General features: G+C 36.6%; 1 protein-coding gene across 4 annotated transcripts in view; it reads left to right on the top strand.

The window, feature by feature from the left end:
- The window catches only part of CTNND2 (catenin delta 2), a 511,553-nt gene that overhangs the window by 198,371 nt on the left and 295,975 nt on the right, over positions 1–17,207 (top strand). For all 4 annotated transcript variants that reach the window (XM_056485067.1, XM_056485066.1, XM_056485065.1 and 1 more), the window contains exons 3-4: positions 13,241–13,275; positions 13,775–13,891. In XM_056485067.1, coding sequence (XP_056341042.1) covers positions 13,241–13,275; positions 13,775–13,891 — 152 coding nt within the window. The remainder of the gene's footprint in view (positions 1–13,240; positions 13,276–13,774; positions 13,892–17,207) is intronic.

The following is a 17,207-nucleotide window of genomic DNA, read 5'->3' as shown; positions in this document are numbered from 1 at the left end:
ACAGTGCTGCAAATTTTTCTTCAGTGGTGAAAACAATGACTTTAGGAAAATAGGACAGAAAACTTTTGGCCACTATTAGTGTGTATCACCGATATTTCACATGCAATTTTGAGTAGTATTTAGTTTTAGACAGAGGTCAAGAAGTCCAGTCTTACCTGATACCAAAGGACTGCTTTAATACATTTCAGGTTAGGATCTTGCCTCATTTTCAAACTGCCTGAGTTTGTCTTGCATACTTCTGTGGAAAACTGTATTCCCCCAAGACTGACTTTTGGGCGATGCTGGGCTGTGTCTATCTTGCACAACTTCAGTTTAACACTGCCAATTGTCTCTTGTCTGGCTCTTTTTGTGTGCAATGTTCAAATCTTATACTGTTTCCCACTTGATTTTTGAAGCTATTAACTTGGTAATGTCATGTGATAATGGGTTAAATGCCCAATGGAATTCCAGATGTATTATATCTATTTTTCCTTTTTTTTTTTTTACTCTGTGAAAGAAATTGTTCTCTGTGAAACCTTAATAAAATGAAGTGTCTTTACTTCTTTTCCTTTTTAATTATTAGCAATTAAAAAAAAAAAAAAAAAAAACCCCACAATAGGATATGGATACAATTTTTTAACAATTGAAGGCTAGGAATACCTCCTAGCCAACACTCATTGACCTGGCTTTGAGCAGAGGTTTTGCTTCATGACGAGGAGTAAAAATCTGTCTCTTCTCTTGACACTGGCAGCCCTGAAGCTAACTTGCAAATACTGTTTTTCCTCAAAATGGCCCCATTGCTTTCTTAAGGAAAATTACTGTTTTAAACTCTGAGCTTTAACATTTCTGTACTTTGAAAAATTAATTTTGTGAAGTCTAGAACAGATTTTATGTGATTCATATTCAGGGAGAAAAATAAAATAAATCAGTTCCCTTGCTTTTCATATTAGCTCTGTTTGCAGTGAGAACAGATTTAGCTTTTTGATTGGACTATTTCCAAGATGCACTGAACAAGCATTATAAAATATCAATTTTACAATCAGCTTTTAAGCCTAGATTAAGATATTCAAAGAGATAGAAGTTAAGAGAGTTAGCAAATGATGACATAACTCAGTTAAGAGCCCCTCGAAATTTCATTTAGTGTAATTAGAGAAAAGAAAGCTAAAATAAATGCAAAACTGGTAACTTTTATGTATATGTAATATTTATGAACATGGACCATGGTAATTTAGATGGGAACAAGGAGAAAAGTATTACTTAGTGGCATGAACTTTAGTGAAAACTAACTGGGCTCTGGATCTACTAGGAATGGGAAAGAAAGAATTTTAATTAATTGTCTTAAACAAGTGATGTTGAGGCATCCTAGAGAGGGATTTGCATAGCAGCCAAGAACTCAATTTTCTTATAGTTTAGTAACCTTTTGGCCAAAACAAAGGACTTTCAAAGAATTGAATCTGCCAGTGTAAAGCTCAGCTAGTTACTTGAGATCTGCGTTTCATTTCCCTTGTCTGCTGCTTCAGCAGAGTCAGCAGAGAAAATTAGTGCTTTTATTTAACCAGATACAGTTTAACATTTGTCTGCATAATTGTGCAGACTTTTTGGAAAGTACTGGATGATCCCATGCACAGGATGAGGATCACTGCCTATCTTAATACTTTAAAGAGCTACAACTTTCAAATTTGAAGTGCTTTGAGGACTGCAGTAGGTAGAATTTCGTTTTATAAAAAAAAACCATCTCAGCAGTTGAATTCTTTTATTACAAGGTTCTTAGATATGAACTCAGTGCTATCATAAGTGACAGACTAATTGGTCTCTAAAATATTTACAGGTGATAAAAGCATATAGCTAAGCCTCCTGCATCTTTTTTCAATGCAAAATAAGAACCTGTAGTATTTGTGAAGTCACTTCTCTAGTATTTGCCACATTTGCATTAGAAAAAATTGCAATAAATAAGTAACAGACGACTTTCCTACTTGTTCAATTTACTCTTTAATTTGGTCTCCCCATTTTGTGAAAGGATGGTCTTCTTGGCAGCTTAAAGGAACAATAATATGGAATTCAGGGGTATGCTTTTCTTGCTCATGAGTATTGGTAAGATTACCAAAAACAGGCCACAAGCATTAGGAAAAAGTCTGCAATTTAGCTGTAGTGATATCAACTGCATGGCAGTAGGTGCAGACTGGGAATTTTGGTACTTGCTTCAATATGCAGAGTGAGCAATAGAGGGGTTATAGAAAAGCCAAAAAGAGCAAAGAAGTTGTGTGTGGAATTTCCAAAGCTGACTGAGCACTTGTTTTTGGATCTGATTAGAGTTTTAGTCTAACTCTGGCTATTAGTATATCCTCTCATGGTTTAGCTGGTTGGCAGACCTTGAGGACTGGACCAGGAGATAAAGTTCTGTTGCAAAGTACTTGCAACAGAGGTAATTCAGTATTAAAATGTGTAGGCTATATATGAAATGAAAAGATTCAACATTTAACTGTCTCGTGAGTTTTCATGTTCTGGATGTAAAGAATATATAAGTAGAAAGGTGATTTCACCATTTTGTAAACAAAACAAAATTTCAAAGCCTTGGTGTTGTTGTTTAGTAACTTTCACAATGTTTATAGTTTAATATTCTGCTAAGAATAAATATGATTCAAAATATTATTTGTGTCAGCATCAGTGGTATGAGATCTGTAAAAAAATATCCTTTTACTCTTTAGGAATATTCTTTTTAATACCTGCATATGATTTTTAAAAATACAGCATATTCCTTACATCTGTCTTTGCTAAATGTCTGACCTATGAACCTGGTTTTACTTGTATCATGTCTCCTGTGTTGTATTTCTCCTGGTAGGCAATGAATAATGGAAGAAATATTATTTTCATAGGGAACTGATTCTGGTTTTCCCCTCTGCTCCTAAGTGGTGGAAAAAGCCAGAATAAAAAGACTGTGCTTACAGCAGTACTCCCAGTCTGTCTAAAGGTTACATTTACTTTTTGTCAGTTTGCATAAATATAATTTTAGTCATTCTCAGTAATAAATGTGTGATTAAAGGTTATCCATATAGCTAAATAGCTGTTATTACCATGTGCCATTTTAGTTACTTGGATAATTTGTCAACTCTGTTTACTGACAGTTTACAAATAGGAACTTTCACTCCTATAGTTAAAATCATAAATCAATAGCAGTTTTTCATGAGTTGATCCAGCTGCTTATCACCTGCCTAACAGACCCAATTACCTTTACATTCATCTAACATTTTAGGTTAGAAAGTAGTTTTCTGTTGCCTTTATGTTCATCCACTGAAATGTAACACTCCTCAGTTCTTACAAACATTATTCTTGGTACTGGCTGCTTCTAGAAAACTCTGTTGCCTGGTATTTCTAGTAGTATCAGTTACGATTTTATGCAGTTTTGTGGATACTGCTCTGTAACAATCATCAATTTGCCAGCATCACAGATTAAGGTTATTTCAAATACAGAACTGGAGGCACCATCCTGGGCTGTTCTCCAGTTCCTTGAAGCTGGTACTAATATCAGCTCTTTCTAATAAACTTACCAACCAACCTTCTAAGAGCAGAGTGAGTATAGTTTTGACAACTCAAATTGCACGGGATTGGCTGCTACTGTGATCTTTTAATACCTTTTTTTTAAGTTCCAGCAAAAATTTCAGTGACCAGCTTCAACTTGTTTGTTATTATCCCTCGTGTGCTTCCTCTATGTTTTTTCTCCTGTTCTTCAGCCTTGTTAAATTATAAAAACCAGTTGTGCTCCCTTCTCAGACTTGAATTCTTTCATCTAAATTCACTAAACTCTTCTAGTTTCACCTTTTATCTGTCTTTATTTCTCTATTAACAAAGATAATTAACTGAACAAATTCTGAACAGCAGAATACCGAAGGAGTCTCTCACGTGCCTTGCTACATTATATCCAGAACAGTACTTTGAAAGTAGTCCAGCTTTAAGTGGGGACTGAGCCAAATGTTGCCAAATTCTCCCGTAAAAAAATCAACAAAATGTTTCCTGCATCCTGCAGAATCTGCTTCTGTTTGATGGGAGTGTTTCATGTTCACACATCTGGTGGAGAATATGGAAACAAAAGACAACCTATATGGTATAGATGAGCACCATGCAGTCTCTTCAGTGCCAAATTCAGACAATATATTGACATTGAGACTATTCTTTGTTAGTTACAGGGGCCTTCCAACCACCGTGGAGCCACAGTAGGTGTTTGCTTCTTGGCTCCAACAGACAGAAGCTGCAGGAAAGGAAGTAGCCCAATAAACAGAAGAAACATCCTGGTTCTGTATTTTCTTCTGTAGAGGGGAAAAGGAATGCAAAGAAAAGGAAAGAATTGTTTACAGAGAAAGAGGTGAAGGTGAGGAGCCCTATGAAGGGAGGTTTCTTGGAAGCAGCTGAGTGACGCTAATGTGAAGAGGCTGTAAGGGAGAAGAACTGGGAGGGGCTGTGATGTGTGATTTCACACAGTGAGAGGCTTTTTCTGTGTGCACTGGGAATTTCCTGCATGGAATACACTTTCTTCAAGGTAGAGGCCGTCTGGCTTCTGTCTGCAGTATTTCCCTAAGGAAGTGCTGAATTTAAAATGAATCATCCTCTCAAAACATAAGAGAAAATCCCTTTCTATTATTTACCAAGGACAACACAGAACAAATATTGTAGCTGAAATAGTAATATTAAGTGTGATCATGCTTTACACAATTTACCTAAAACAATGGTCAGCATGAGGCTCTTGGCTTGATCTTCATGTTAAGGATTAACTCTTCTGCAGAAGGGATATCCTTGTCAATTTGTTGGTATTGAGAAGGTGAGGAGCTTTATGTTACTAGTCCTGGGTTTGTTTTACCTGCTCTAGTGGTTAGCTGTCCCTAGGAAAAAAATACTGCAATATATTCATTTACAGAAGTGGGTTTCCTTAAAGGAATTTCATTTATATTATACCATATTTCTTTGGAAATGAATGTTATGGTACCAAAGACCAGAACAAAAACATACTGAAAAAATACATTGTAATTCTTATTTTTAGGTGACTGTCTCCATGCATCCATGGATTGAGTTCACACCCAACTACAGTGTTTATACAATGAATAGGGAACTATGTGCCTCAGAAAATAATGAATCTCATATTCACTGAATGTTTCTTACCTAGCATCAAAATACAGGTTGTTTAAGGCAAGAAATTCACTCCCACTCCTTGTTCTTCACTACCTTTTTCTGCTCCACTGGGAAAATACCTTTCTTCAGTGCTACTGTCTGCACACTTTCCCTGAAGGCATCTTTCAAAACATGGTGCAAAGAAAATGTAGCTGTGATGGTATCTTTTATAATAGTGTTTCTTAACTAAAATAATGTATTGTTTTCTATACAGAATAGAGGTTTCAATGGGAGAGGGAATAGCCTGATGGTTACATTCAACTTAGTCACTGCTTTGATTTCTTACAAAATATTATAACTAGTTCCATCACATTGTGCACAAGTGCTTTAATAGCTATACTTTTGGAATAAGTGGGAAAAGGGAATGAAGAAATTAGACCTCACTTTATCTTTTAGAGCACTGTACTGTTTTCTTAAAAGGGTGGCAACCAGTATCTTACTTTTTGTGCAATGTTGTCAATAAGGCATGCTTGAAGAACACAGTTTTGTGGGTACTGATAGGCTGTGGTGTGATTTAGGCACCAGACTGCTCTCTTGCCTTAGGCCAGGGATGATTCTATCTCTCTGCTATTGATTTCTCTAATTTGCCATTTCTGATTCTGTTTTAGATGCTTGTTTGGATCAGATCCAAATGCCACTACTGGGACTAAAGGAATATCACAGTACACTGCTATCTAAAATGCTCTGCTGTGTAGAAGCGGCAAAATTTAAAATTTAGGATGGCTGAGCAGTGAGCTCATTGTCTGCAGCTTCCTCAAGGGGCAAAGGAGAGAGGAAAGAGCTGGGTTCTTCTCCCTGGGATCCAGAGACAGGGCACATCTGGGAACAGTATAAAGCTGTGTCAGGAGACATTCAGACTGGGCATGAAAAAGTATTTCTTTACCAAGAGGGTTTTCAAACACTGGAGCAAGTTCCTAGAGAGGTGGTTGAGGCTCCAAACCTGTCAGTGTTTAAGAGCCAGTTGGACAATGACCTTAATAACCTGCTATATAACCTTCAGTTAGCCCTAGAGTGGTCAGGTATTTGGACTAATGGTCATTGTAGGTCCCTTGCAATTGAAATATTCTAATTCTATTCTCGTCTAAATGTGCTCCTGTGTAGCTATGTTCAGTTTGGGAAGTGAGCTCTTTTCTCAAATAAAAATAGGTTTGAAGCAAACCAGAAGAACTAACAGTATTAGCAGAAATTCAGCCTTGAGCTAATTCCTTCTTTTTGTGAACCATCTTCCTTTTCCTTAATTAATTAATAATGGGAAATTACAAAATTGAGTAATTTGGTTTGATTTTGGCTTCTCTAAATAAGAACAAAAGAGTGGTTGTATCGATTCAGAACTGGAGTCTGTCTAGCCCAGTATCCCATCTGGAATGCAGAAGGGCATGAAACAGACATCAGGGAAAGAGTGAGAATGGGGTAATCACATGGTACTTGTTTCCCTAATGTTGTTATTGTGTCCAAGTTTAAGTTAAATAAATACACAAAGTACTTATTGCTCTGCAAATTATCCTTGGAACAGCAGAGCTTCGAAGGCTTCCAGTCTTTGAAAGAATTCTCTGTCTTCACTGCAGCCAGTAACTGCAGAACTGAAGCTAAAGGAAACTGGCTGGTTGCAAGTGTTCTCTCCCTAGGTGACCAAGTTCATTCAAAACTGAACTAAATGGGTTTTGGGGGTTTGGTATGTGTGAAATTAATTCAGTAACAAAATAAAATTTACTATAATTGATGCTCTTGTAGGCCATTTCAGGAGTGATGGTCAAAAACTACAGGAAATCAAGTTGTGTTATGCTGTGTCCATTAAATAACAGCCTCTGGCACCTGCTTTGCAAGCCCTTAAGCAGTGCAGTGTGTGGAATGCAAGGCTGCTGGTGCCTTTCCATGCATGTGTGTACTTGAACAGTGTTCTTAGTGGTGTAGTACCTGAACTTTAAATCACATTTAAATAATTTAAAATAGTTTTAATAAGCACAATCAGCATAGGGAAATTGAACATAAGTAGGACTGGAGCAGTTTAAAACTTGTTTTTGAAGGAAAATCATGTTTGCCAATTTTTGCAAATATTAAATGCAGAGGAAAGCATTGATTTTTGAGACTTGTTTGGAAATTTGACTGCAACTATTTCCCTGCATCATTGGAAAGAAGTACAAAACTTTCACAGCACATCCACAAAGTTCTGCTATTGATTTTGTAAAACCTAGGGAATAACAATAATTTTTCTGAGAAAAAAAATTAGACAGTTTTTCTTTCCCTACAGGAACTTGAAGCGAGGCTGTTCTAATAAAAGTGGGAATTATCCACCTGAATGGTTTTCTGGCATCTACAGCTAAGAACTTTGTCATCATTTTAAAAGTCAGTTTGAAATTTCCAAGGTACAAGAGAGCAGCCATCAGTAAAATATGTGTGGGTTTGTGGGGGTATTGTTTATTTATTTTGGTTTGTTGGATTTTTTTATATTTTCTGGGATCATTGTTGGGGATTGGATAAGGTTTCTTGGAACATCAAAAAAAAAGGACTTCTTGATAGGGTAGCCAGGCTGATACCACAGCTGACTAATAGAGTGCAATTAAATATTGGAGAGAGTCTACAGTGTCACATTTATAGAGGTGAAGGGAGTGACTACCAATGTCATAGATTTTGATGTAATTTTAAATTGGCCACTAAACCCAAAAGTTGCTCTTGAGGACTGTTTTTTACTATGGTAATTTATTGAGAGGTTGGTACTTTTTCACAGGATTATTTAATGTAAAATTTATTCTTAGGTTGTTTGGTTTTTTCCCCCACCAGATAGTTGATACTAAAAGTTGTTTACTATTTTGCAGATAACCTGAAATGTAGTGCTGATTTAAAATCTGCTTCTCCTTTGCTTTAGATGGAATATTAATTTTTCAGCCTCCTTGCTTCTATGTGAAATGCTGCTGAATCTTTTTTCTTCCACCTTCCACAAGAAAAAAACAATTTAAAAATCAATGAGACAGTATCTGCCTGTAATTATATGCAGCAATGTTTGTGTAGCTCCATTGTAGAAATAATTTAAAAGATCATGTGCTGATACAACTCCTTGTAAAATCCTTTAATAGCTTTTGTACAGTAGTGTTATATTTAATTTTATGAATTGTTTTAGATGTAATTTCATTAATTGTTTTAGAAAACAATAAAAATATTTTGGTGTAGCAGATAGCTATAGTACTTTCACAAAAAATGAGTGACAACTGTAAACTGAATGATGTCTTTTGGTGCATGGGATAAAAAAAATGAATTTCTGCAGGCTGCATAATAAATACTATTGCTGGAGAAGTGTGTACAGGGCAGTGGTGCTCCTTACGGCTCTGAACCTATCAAGGCATTCCTCTGAAGTGTGCTGGGTCTCACATTAGGCCATGTAATGTCTAAAACTAAACCCAAGTGATGTCTAAAACTAAACCCAAGTGATGTCTAAAACTAAACCCAAGTGATGCTGCAAGGACAGCTGTGTCCAGGTAGTGTGCTAAATGTGTCCTGGGCTGGGGTTTGGTGTAACTTACCTTTGCCTACCATTGTGTCTGCTGCCAGTGCGTGCACAGGCACACATCCACCTTTTAGGAGTTCAACTGAGTCCAAGGTGCCCTTGCTGCTTCCCAGGAGCTGCTTTGGAAGTGAATTTTTGGGTGTTTGTACAGGCCCTAATAGCAACACAATCTGAGGATATCTCAGGCAGCTTTTCTTCTGCCAAAGTACTCAATAACATTCCCCACCTCTGAGGACTTCCTCCCTCCCTTGAGGACTTTGGTTGCTTTCATAGAAATCTGGCTGGTGAATGTTGTCCAGGGCAGCATTATTTTGGTGTCATATGAAGCATTCACTTCTGTACCACCAAGACTGCTTTTGTCTTCTGTAAATTGCTGGGAGAGGTGTTTATTAGTCTTGTGTAACCCACCTTGTCATGCAGATGCTGGCTGTCTACACAGAGTCCATCTTACCATGGTGGATTCCTATCAACTCCATCATGAAAAGGCACCCACTTCTTGTTTAACTTGACTTGAGGTACAGGAAGAAATGAAGGCATGGTTTGTTGCTTGTTTATAGAGAAACTGTAGGTCGGTCTGGGATTTTTCTCTTTGTGCCTGAAAAGGGATCAACTTGATGTACAGAGCTGCTGGTAATAGTCAGACATCCTCAGCTGGCTGTAGAAAATCTGCATTTCTGCAATGCTCTGTGCTTCTGCTGTGTCCTTGCTGTGCAGAGGCAGGTAGAGCTCCCCAGGTGATGCTCCCCACAAGGAGCTCCCTGCAGCCTGCTGTGCTCATCTGCCTTTTGCCCTCCCCACATGCAAGGCCACGCACGGAGGGTTCTCACTGCGGTGCTTTTATGGCATGCGTGCAGAAATGGGAACATGTGAGTTCAGCTGGAACCAACATGACCGTTCTGTGGATATTTACTTTGCTCATTCTTGCCTAGGGAGGTAAAACTATTTTTCCTGGAATATCTCCTTTCTTAGGTAGTTATTAAAGGTAAAGCTTTAAGCACAGTGTAGTGCATCCTCACAGAAGACAGGTTCATTAGCACAAACAATATCAAGAACTAAAAACATAACGATATTCTTCTTTTTTGTTTAGTCAAGTGCTTTGTTCATTTTTTTGGGTTTTAGCATTATCTTCTCATTATTAAGTTATTCAGCTTCCTTGCAATTTTCCTTCAATACACTGAATTTTAAAAATATAAGCATAGAAGGTTCAAGTTTTGCATAGTTGAATATTGATGGAGGATTCTTTCTATAAGTCAGGTATAATTAAGTAGAACAGTAGTCTTATTGTACCTAGAACATTTGAAGTACATACAGGCTGAAATTACTACTAAAATAAAAGAAGAATAAATAAATCACAATTATTCTTCTGAGTTTGGGTTAAGGGAGGTAGTAATTCTACCTGGTTGAGTTCTCAGCTCAGTCATATTTTATGCTATGATTTTCTAATGCTGTACTAATATAGTTCTGGTCAAAATCCCTTCTCAAACTCTTAAGGTAGACTCAGGTCACCGTACTTCAGAACAACTTGATAAAGAATTTCATTGCTCATCTTCCTCAGTCAAAGATACTAACGTTTGCAAACTTATATAATGAGGCATAGAAATATGCAGAAAAGGGATTGCTAATGCCTTTTTCTTTAGAAAAAAAAGATGAAGCTAAAATATGTTTTGCTGGACATGCTGAAAAAATTATTAGGACAGTACTTCTGTTAATTACTGGATTTGTATCTTTTCATGTATTTGATGTATCTATACAGTCAATTGTACTGATCTTTTGTGAAGCTGGGAAACAAACACCTTAAGGAAAAGGACAAAAAAGCATGTCCTTTTATTCACTCAAGCAGTTTTGGCACATTTATGTGACAGCCTAAAGGCTTCCTGCACAAACAGGTCAGGTTGTTTCAGTCAGGAATCTTTTTCAGGTCAAAAACAGGGAAGCTCAGTTAAAAAAAAGGAAAAATAAAGAGTACCTAAATTAATACTATGGCAAATTCTAATAAAGTTTTCTAGGGAAACCCTTTATATGTTGGTTTGCAAGGCTCTGGCATTGGTTTGCAACCAAGATATGGCAGCTTCAATATCCAACCATTCTGGATTGTTATAAAGCTAAAGAGCATGAATTTAACTAAGAAAAGCAGCACTCTTTCCATCCCAGAATATACTGATATATTTGTAGGAGCAAATACAGCTTTAATAGAGAATCATAGAATCTTTTAGGTTGAAAAATGCCTTTGTGACCATCAAGCTCCAGCATTAACCCAGCACTGCCAAGTCCACCACTAAACCACGTCCCCAGGTGTTACATCCACATGTTTTAAATACCTCCAGGGATGGGGATCACCACTACCCTGCACAGCCTGGTTCATGTTCCACATGTTGAATAAGAAGGTAGCATTAGGATAAAAATTCTGATGGTGGACCTGCTAACATGACTCTAAGAGCTACATTATTTATTGAAAGACCATTACAGTAGTGTTGAGGAGAAATGTGACTTAAATTGGAGAAGTCAAAATGTAGTGGAAATTCATTATGATCCTAAGATTAACATGGATGCAGTACAGTTTTTCTGTGGAAGTCAAACAAGTGATATTGGGGATTACTATGAATCAACCAGAAGTGATTCATTGAACATAATGAACTTTGTTACATTTTGTACAAGTTTGCTACTTAAAAAGGACTAAGCTGGAATTCCTGGAAGTGGTAATTCACTCTTTATGCACGACTTGATTTTCTTTTCTATTTTATTTGGATGAGGTGGCATACATAGGCTTTTACATCATCGTGTTCTTGCCAGCAACATCTAGTAATTCATTCTGCCAGCAAGAATGCCACCTGAGTTATTACATTTTTTTCTGTCTGGTGAGGTGATACCTATCACAAGAAATCTGGATACTGAAAGAGGGACTCTAGAGTCTAAAGGAGTACATTACTTATTATGGATTGTGTTAATTACACAAAGGAAGATTGCTCCCAAGTAAGTCCCAGTGTGTCAGATGAAGCTGCAGTTATTTGGTAAATCTGAAAATTAGACAAAAGGAATGTAGAATTGGAAAAAGTGTTATTTCAAAAAGAGTCACTGTCCCTAGTCACCACTAGAAATTCATTTCAAAAGGTAATTTAAATTAATTTCATCCAGTTCAACACTTTGCAGTTATTATTGTTAGCCCAAGGACTCTGGCAACATTGGTCTTCAATATTGTTCATTTCAGTGGACTTGAATGCAAAAATTTTCATTATCTCATCAAAGAACTGGCTTCTTAATCTATAACATCACTACAGTGAGTCAATACCAACCTCAGATTGGATATATTAGGAAATGTATGATGATGGATAGATTTGAACTTGCCAGGTTAACATTTGTGATCTCAGGTAGAAATTAAAAGTTATTTTAGAACTATTTTTATCTAAAATAGACAATTATTATATATATTTTTAACACTATCAAATCTGGTAAATAATTGACACAAGTTCTTTCCTGTAAAAATAGACCGCTCCAAGGAAGCATTTAATTTCATTTACATTACTATTGTTCAGAACATAGACAGTAGGAGGTATACTGACATATTCATAAGTGATCCAGTATCTTCTGGTAAAAGGGAAAACAATCAGAGATTTAAATCCATTTACTCATCCAAAAGACCATTTAGTCTCAATCTCAGAAAATAAATAAAGAAATAAATATAATTGTTTAAAAAGTTAAAAGAATTTCAGTCTTTGTTTTTTTAAACTTATGAATGCAGCAGATAATGTTGTTCTCCCCTATAAGTATCTTATAAAAAGGTACAGAACAATCTTTCAGTCATGAGTGTAATAATCAGTTCACTGTTATCAAAAGAATGGTTAGTACTGAGTAACTTCAATCCTTTTTGTATTCTTGTCATGTGAGAAAGACCTATATTGAGGCAGAAACAGAACATGCCTTGGAGGAAAATGTAGTCATTGCCTAATTGAATACCCAATTCATTTTATCATTCATTTGAATGTATCATTTTATTGAAAAGAAAAATACCCTACCTAACCCATCCTCTGGTGTGCTCATTATTTTAAAATTAAGACCTTCTGTTGCTTAACTGCTTGTACATAGAAGCACAAACACATCTAAATTTACTTTCCTGTGTAGGCCAATTGAATTAACTTAGCTGCACATTTGAATAATATAAAAATGCACATAATGTTCGGTAGGACCAGGAATCATACTCGTAATTTCTTTCAGAAATCACGTCACTATTCACTTGAGAAAGCAATTTATAATTTTCTCGATAAATGTGACGAATCAGACAAATGGAAGGATCCAGAAAATTTTAAGAATGCTAATGTTTTTGCTTTGAACTAATGTAGTTTGTATATCAAGACCAAGAGGCCAATTTCTATATGCATGATTCAAATTATTTTTTAAAGAAGTAATGATGCTTCCCTCCTGCTGAGTGAATGCTGTACAAGTCATTAATTAGAAATAGATATAAAATTATGTATTCTAAATATGCTTTTTATTCTTAAGAGTGTTCTTCTCTTAAATCAGTTCCTTCAGAATAGATTTATATCTGAATATTCATGCCACACTACAGAACAATTTAATTTAAAATGATCACTTTTTTCTTTCTCTTTCCAGTTCAACAGAAGAGCAATTTCACTGGCAAACACAAGGTAATGTACTTGTCCACATATATGTATTACTTATATTACTTATATTGTCTCCCAGAAGGATCGTTTTTACCTAAAGAAGATGGAGGGGAAAAGCACATTGATATATGTGGATGTTTTTACTGAGGTTTTTGTGTGTTTTTTCTCATTGCTAGCATGTGAAAACTCTACTTAAAAAGTGACAAGATTTGGCAAAAGTTGTTAGGGCTGGCAAAAAGTACACTGAAGTGAATGCAGAGTTTCGAGAGGGGGCATTGCTAAATGTGTCTCTGGCTTTTTTTACTACTAGACCTAAATATTCTCATTTTGCTTTTATTAATCTAAAGTCACACTTTCAAAGGATGGCACAATTTTCAGTATGGCCAGCATCCTGGGAATGTGTGGCCTCCATTCCTGAATCAGCTGTGAATGCTTATAACAGGTTTTAGCTTTCGTCTTGCATATGTGTGGCTTTACCTTTTTGCCCTCCTTTTACATTTTTATGTTGTTAATTTCATTATAGATGGTCAGAAGGATATAGAAGATGAACTCACCACTGGTCTGGAGCTGGTGGACTCCTGTATTAGATCACTGCAGGAATCAGGGATACTCGATCCACAGGACTATTCAGCCAGTGAAAGTAAGTTGCTAGAAATATGTTTTCTAGAACCCAGAAATTTTGTGCTTTAAAACTGAATGCATATTTTTAAGTGCTGCTAGTTTTTTGGGGAAAAAACAAGCACATAAATATACTTTTAGGAAAATATTTTCTAATTGCAGTGTTGCTGTACTATACTCTAAGGTCATGTTACAAAACTTCAGCATCACCACCATAAAAACAGCATTCAAACAGCAATTTTTCACTATGCAAAGGTAATAAAATGAAACATACTGGATGGCTTTGAGGAAGTCTGATGTCTGATTGTAACCACTTGGCCAGTTGTAACTCCTTACAACTAAAATTTTCTTGTGGATACACAGACAGAAATAAGTGAACTTAAAGATGATGCACAGAATGGCAGCTGTAACAAGAAAGGTAAAGTCTTTTCTCCAAGGTTGGCTCACTGGTCACTTACCAGCCACTCTGTTTGCGGAATTGTGCAGTGAGTGGATGGATTGTTGGCTAGAACCAACCACTGGTGAAGTGAATCAACAGTAAAAGTGAACAAGGGACATGCCACTCAGTGTGCTTGTCAGATGTCTACCAACAGTTGTGCCCACGAGTCACACTGAAACACTTTTCCAGCATGTTAAATAGTCTGTTGTCATATGTTACACTAGATGATGAAAAAGCAGGCTAATTCCCTAGTTTTGTTTCTTTTTCCTCAGGCTTCTATCTCATATTCTGTCCCCATCTTCCACAGTATTCCACATTCACTTCCCTACCACTGTAGCTCCTGACACTGGCTTTTTTTTTTTTTTTAGTATTCCTCTACAATTCCTTCCCTCTTGCTCAATTGATCCCTGCTACCCAGTATCTTCTGACTTTGGAGGTGGTTGCTCAAATTCAGCTTTCTTGATACCAAAGGGGATAATCTCCCCTTCATCTAAAAAGGCTGATAAACTGTGACAGCCACCTTCTGCAAAGCATCTCCAGCAATGACAAGTCGTCACCTGCAGTGTGGTCATCAGGTGACAAAAGGAAGACATTGTATATTGGATGCAGAATCTTAATTTGTCAGAACATTTTTCATAATTTTAAAACAAGATTTGCTGTCAAATTCAAGCTGAAAATCCTGGGACAATAGAAAATTTTTCATTTTTCATACGCACAAGATTTCTGGGCCAACAGTGTCGCTAACAGTTCTGTTATGGTTTTGCTTAATCTGAACAGTCTGTAGGACTGGCATCTTGATCAGAACAAAATGGGGAAAACATGATGAAACAATGTAAGCCCTTGTGTTTTTTCTTAATTTGGGGGTGAAGAGAAACAAAACAGACTAGCATGATAAGAATTGCCTTTAAAATGTGATTCTGTGATGGAAAAATGAAACTGTGTAGATGGCAATAGAGGAGACTGAGAGCAGAGCAGGACCAGCTTGTTTTGAAAAGTGCCAGAAACTGGCTTAAGAGATGGAAACTAAGAAAAAAAAGATAAAGATGAAGATAGTAGATGGAATGAAGTCTGTGTACATAAAGAAAACTAATACTAAAGAAATTTCTGGGGAGTATCACAATGAGCTAAAACAAATCAGAATGCAGGTAGATAGAAAGAAGAATAAAGAACATGGGCAAATGGAAAACAGTGATGGAGAAGAGGAGCAATAGAGATGGATTTGTAGAGCACCATCAGGACAGGAACCAAGGTTTTTTGAAGCAGGAGGTCCATACAGAATGTTGAAAGCTGAGTTTGCTTGGCTGGATGATTTGTTCATGGGAGCAAGAGTTAGGTGTAAAGAGAGGGAACAACGGGGTGACAAGCCAAGAAAAGGAAAAGTGGTATCATTATGGACAGAAGAGTAGCTGTCCCTAAGAAACACAGGATGGGAGAGAACAGGCAGGTGCATGTGCTCACAAGGGAGCAGGCTTTCCAACAGGGCTGCAAGCTTGATCTGCATTGTCAGAAATATTTGTAAAGCCTTCTGTCACAGTTCCCTTATTCCTTTGCTCTGGGCTCAGCTTGTAATAAAACTAGATTGCTATTTGCCATTTGTGGGTTTAATTAAGAATCAGATCTATATGCCAAAGCTAACAGTTGCAGCTCTGCTAATCACTCATAAATACAATTAGGATGTCACATACTGGATTTTTTTTTCTGGTGGTGGGGTGGGGGGGGTCTTTTTTAATTTCGAGTAAAATGTTACAAACACATCAGACAGGTAAAATGTGTTTTAAAAGTCAAAAGTACAAAAGTCAAGACTGTGTGTACAGCATAATTTGAATTTCTTATGAATGCATTACAAAACAATTATTATCATGCCCTATTTTGTACATTTTCTGTCCATGCCTCATTTACCCCAAGTCGAGGCTCAAATTGCAACAGTGCACTAGAGGGGAGAGTGCTTCTGACTTCTGTAGGCAACGAGTAGAACATGCATACACAATGAAAACAGAAGTCTCATATTTACTTAAAGTTTTATTGTGTCCCTCCTTTGTGTCTTAAAGTCTTCATGTTATAGTTGTGAAATCATATAAAGTATTTTTTATTGATACATAGTTATAGGTGTTCCCAGTTAGGTGTGTTGAGAACAGTTGTAACGGAATACTGTGGGAGCATGGTCTCAAATATTTGAAGCATGATACAGAAAGGAAGTTTAAAGCCCACTATGAAATGTCTCAAACACAGTATTTGTGTTTCCTAGACACTTAAGTTCTTAATCCTTTCAATTTTGAAATAGGAAATGAGATGTATTTATGATCACTTTGTGAGAAATGAGATAACTTTACAGGTATTCCAAAAATCACCATTTGTGATGTATCTGAAGTAAACTTTGAGTGCTGTAGAATTATCCACCAGGATGCTATTGTTTTTTTTTTTTACTTTGTATTGAACATTTTTCAATGGAGACCTGATGTGATAGAGTAAAAAACACTGAACAATTCTGCGTTGTGTGCACTGGCCATAAGGCAAGGAAGGAGGGGAAGACTCAGAAAAGGAAACTTTGGCATTTTTTAACTTTTGAGCTCCTAATTTGACAATTTTAGTTATGTTTACTTCTCTGCAGTTTGACTGCAAAGCTGTATTTTAAGTAACAGGACTTATTCTGAGGAGAGCATTTCCCCCCTGCCATGCATTTGAAGCAGATTTTTAAAAGTCATCACATGATAGCCTGCCCAGTGATATGACCACAGCTTCCTTTTCTGAACTGTGTGCATCTAGTCTAATGACTTAATCTATCGGTAGCCCTGCCTTTGCAGAGGATTAGTGTGTCTCAGAAACTTTTCAATTTGGTTTCATGCACTCTGATTTTCTCAGACTTAGTTTTAAAAAATAGTCACATAGCAGTCATTATATT

Source organism: Oenanthe melanoleuca, chromosome 2 (assembly GCF_029582105.1).
Source record: "Oenanthe melanoleuca isolate GR-GAL-2019-014 chromosome 2, OMel1.0, whole genome shotgun sequence".
Taxonomy (NCBI): Eukaryota; Metazoa; Chordata; class Aves; order Passeriformes; family Muscicapidae; genus Oenanthe; species Oenanthe melanoleuca.
The sequence above is the reverse complement of the archived record's forward strand: the minus strand, read 5'-3'. Positions and strand labels throughout refer to the sequence as shown.